Here is a 2,137-nt window from a genome sequence, read left to right as displayed (position 1 = left end):
CTCCCTTGATTTTTTTTTTGGTAAAAAAAAAATAAAAAAAAAAAAAAAAAAAAAAAAAAAAAAAATTTAAAAAAAAAAAAAAAAAAAAAAAAAAAAAAAGGCATTTTGAAAGTTAAGAGAACAGTCAGAAATAAAATTTTTGTAACTTAATGGGAACGCTAGAAACATGCTCTTAGAACATATTTTTGTTAGCTGGGTATAGCCTACAGTATGTTTAGCTTTTTACCTCTGCTGACTGTATTTAGGCCTTAAGTTGTTCATTTGTGACACTGGACCACAAAACCAGTCATAAGAGTCCATTTGAAATTGACAATATTTATATATCGGACAATATTTGGCCGAGATACAACTATTTGAAAATCTGGAATCTGAAGGTGTAAAAAAAAAAAAAAAAAATCTAAATATTGAGAAAAATCACCTTTAAAGTTGTCCAAATTAAGTTCTTAGCAATGCATATTACTAATCAAATTAAGTTGATATTTACGGTAGGAAATTTACAAAATATCTTCATGGAACATGATCTTTACTTAATATCCTAATGATTTTTGGCATAAAAAAAAAATTGACCCATACAATATATTGTTGGCTATTGCTACAAATATACCTGTGCTGCTTATGACTGCTTTTGTGCTCCAGGATCACATGTGATGTAAGAGAATCATGTAGGAGTCATACAAACATACGTCATCACTGCAGCACTCTAAACCCCCAAAAACATGGTACTGCCATGGTGCTTTTGTGTAAGTGTTTCTTACGATGTGAAGTGTGAGGTGTATCTGCTGGTCGTGACTCTGTCTGTCCCCAGTGTGTTTCTCTGAGGACGTCCCATCAGGCTCTCTATGGCAGTCAGAGGCGCTGCTGCTCTGTGCGGCTCAGGGTTTCAGAAGGCAGGCTGGAGTAAACTAGAGATGAAGAAATCTGAGAGCCACAAGTTCCACAGCTGTAGTCTCTCGTGCCGGATGACCCCAAACCCCCTGAGTTTTCTCCATCCTTATCAGCTGATTTGGCTTTCTCCTGTAGAGGAATAACAATAGAGGTTCAGTTTAACTACTGTGAGAGAACTACACAACCATGTCACACAGCAAAGACACGGTAGACGTCAGCGAGTAGAAGTGAATTTCCTCTATATCTTAGAGAAAATAAAAGCTGTCATAATGCTTGAGAATTAACAGATTAAAATAAGCAAGCTTGGATTAGCTCATGCATGCTTGTCATCATGGTTTTCTGATCGTGAAGACTTTCCTGAGTCCTGGGATTAAAACAAAAGCAACAAGACACAATCATCAGACACAAGACAAATGAAACTACGTCAAATGTATGACATGCATGACATTGACATTGTCCGACAACAATGCAGCATATATTACATATACAGTATGTCATACATGCATATACAAAACCATAAAAATTGTTACTTGAAATTAAATCTACAAATGAAATCAATTAAAATAAAATACAAACATAAAATGCACTTAATTATACAGACATAAAAAAAAAAACTAAAAATTAATAAACTAATAAAAATGACAAAAAGCAAAAACAAAATGACTAAACATTTAACTATATTTAAAATGAAAATACCAAAATAACTAATTCAACATTAATAAAAACTATAAAAGCATCTTAATGATACTAAAACAACACTGGCAAAATCTCTTATTTTTGAATTGACTTTATAAAGTGAGTTGCAACATTTTCTTTGCATCTTATTCACTAACCACCAGTAATGCAGGTTAACCAGGCGTTAGAGTAGTTCACTTCCAGAACAAACGTTTACAGATAATGTACTCACCCCCTTGTCATCCAAGATGTTCATGTCTTTCTTTCTATGGTCTTATCTAGTGAAACGGTTATTTTTCAATTTTTTTTTTTTTACAAATTTATATACTTTTTAACCTCAAACCCTCTTCTTGTCTAGCTCTGCATGAACTCTGTGCAGTCCCGTTCGAAACAGTTAGGGTATGTTGAAAAACTCCCATCTCATTTTTTCCTCCAACATCGCTGCAGAAATACCGACCCAGTGTTTACAAAGTGAACATGCAAAGAAGATCAAACGCCCTTTACAAAAAAAAAGGTAAAACAGTGATGTAGGACGATTTTGAAGTTGGAGGAGAAAATGAGATGGGAGTTTTTCGAC

General features: G+C 33.8%; 1 protein-coding gene across 1 annotated transcript in view; it reads right to left on the bottom strand.

Annotated features, from left to right (window-relative positions):
• Positions 1–587: 587 nt before the first annotated feature.
• The window catches only part of LOC107756208 (suppressor protein SRP40-like), a 4,023-nt gene continuing 2,473 nt past the window's right edge, over positions 588–2,137 (bottom strand). Inside the window, exon 6 of the mRNA XM_016573237.1 lies at positions 588–1,014. Within this exon, the coding sequence (XP_016428723.1) occupies positions 847–1,014 (168 nt within the window). The 3' untranslated portion in view covers positions 588–846. The remainder of the gene's footprint in view (positions 1,015–2,137) is intronic.

This window comes from Sinocyclocheilus rhinocerous, unplaced genomic scaffold, assembly GCF_001515625.1.
Source record: "Sinocyclocheilus rhinocerous isolate Xijiao unplaced genomic scaffold, SAMN03320098_v1.1 scaffold592, whole genome shotgun sequence".
NCBI lineage: Eukaryota > Metazoa > Chordata > Actinopteri > Cypriniformes > Cyprinidae > Sinocyclocheilus > Sinocyclocheilus rhinocerous.
The sequence above is the reverse complement of the archived record's forward strand: the minus strand, read 5'-3'. Positions and strand labels throughout refer to the sequence as shown.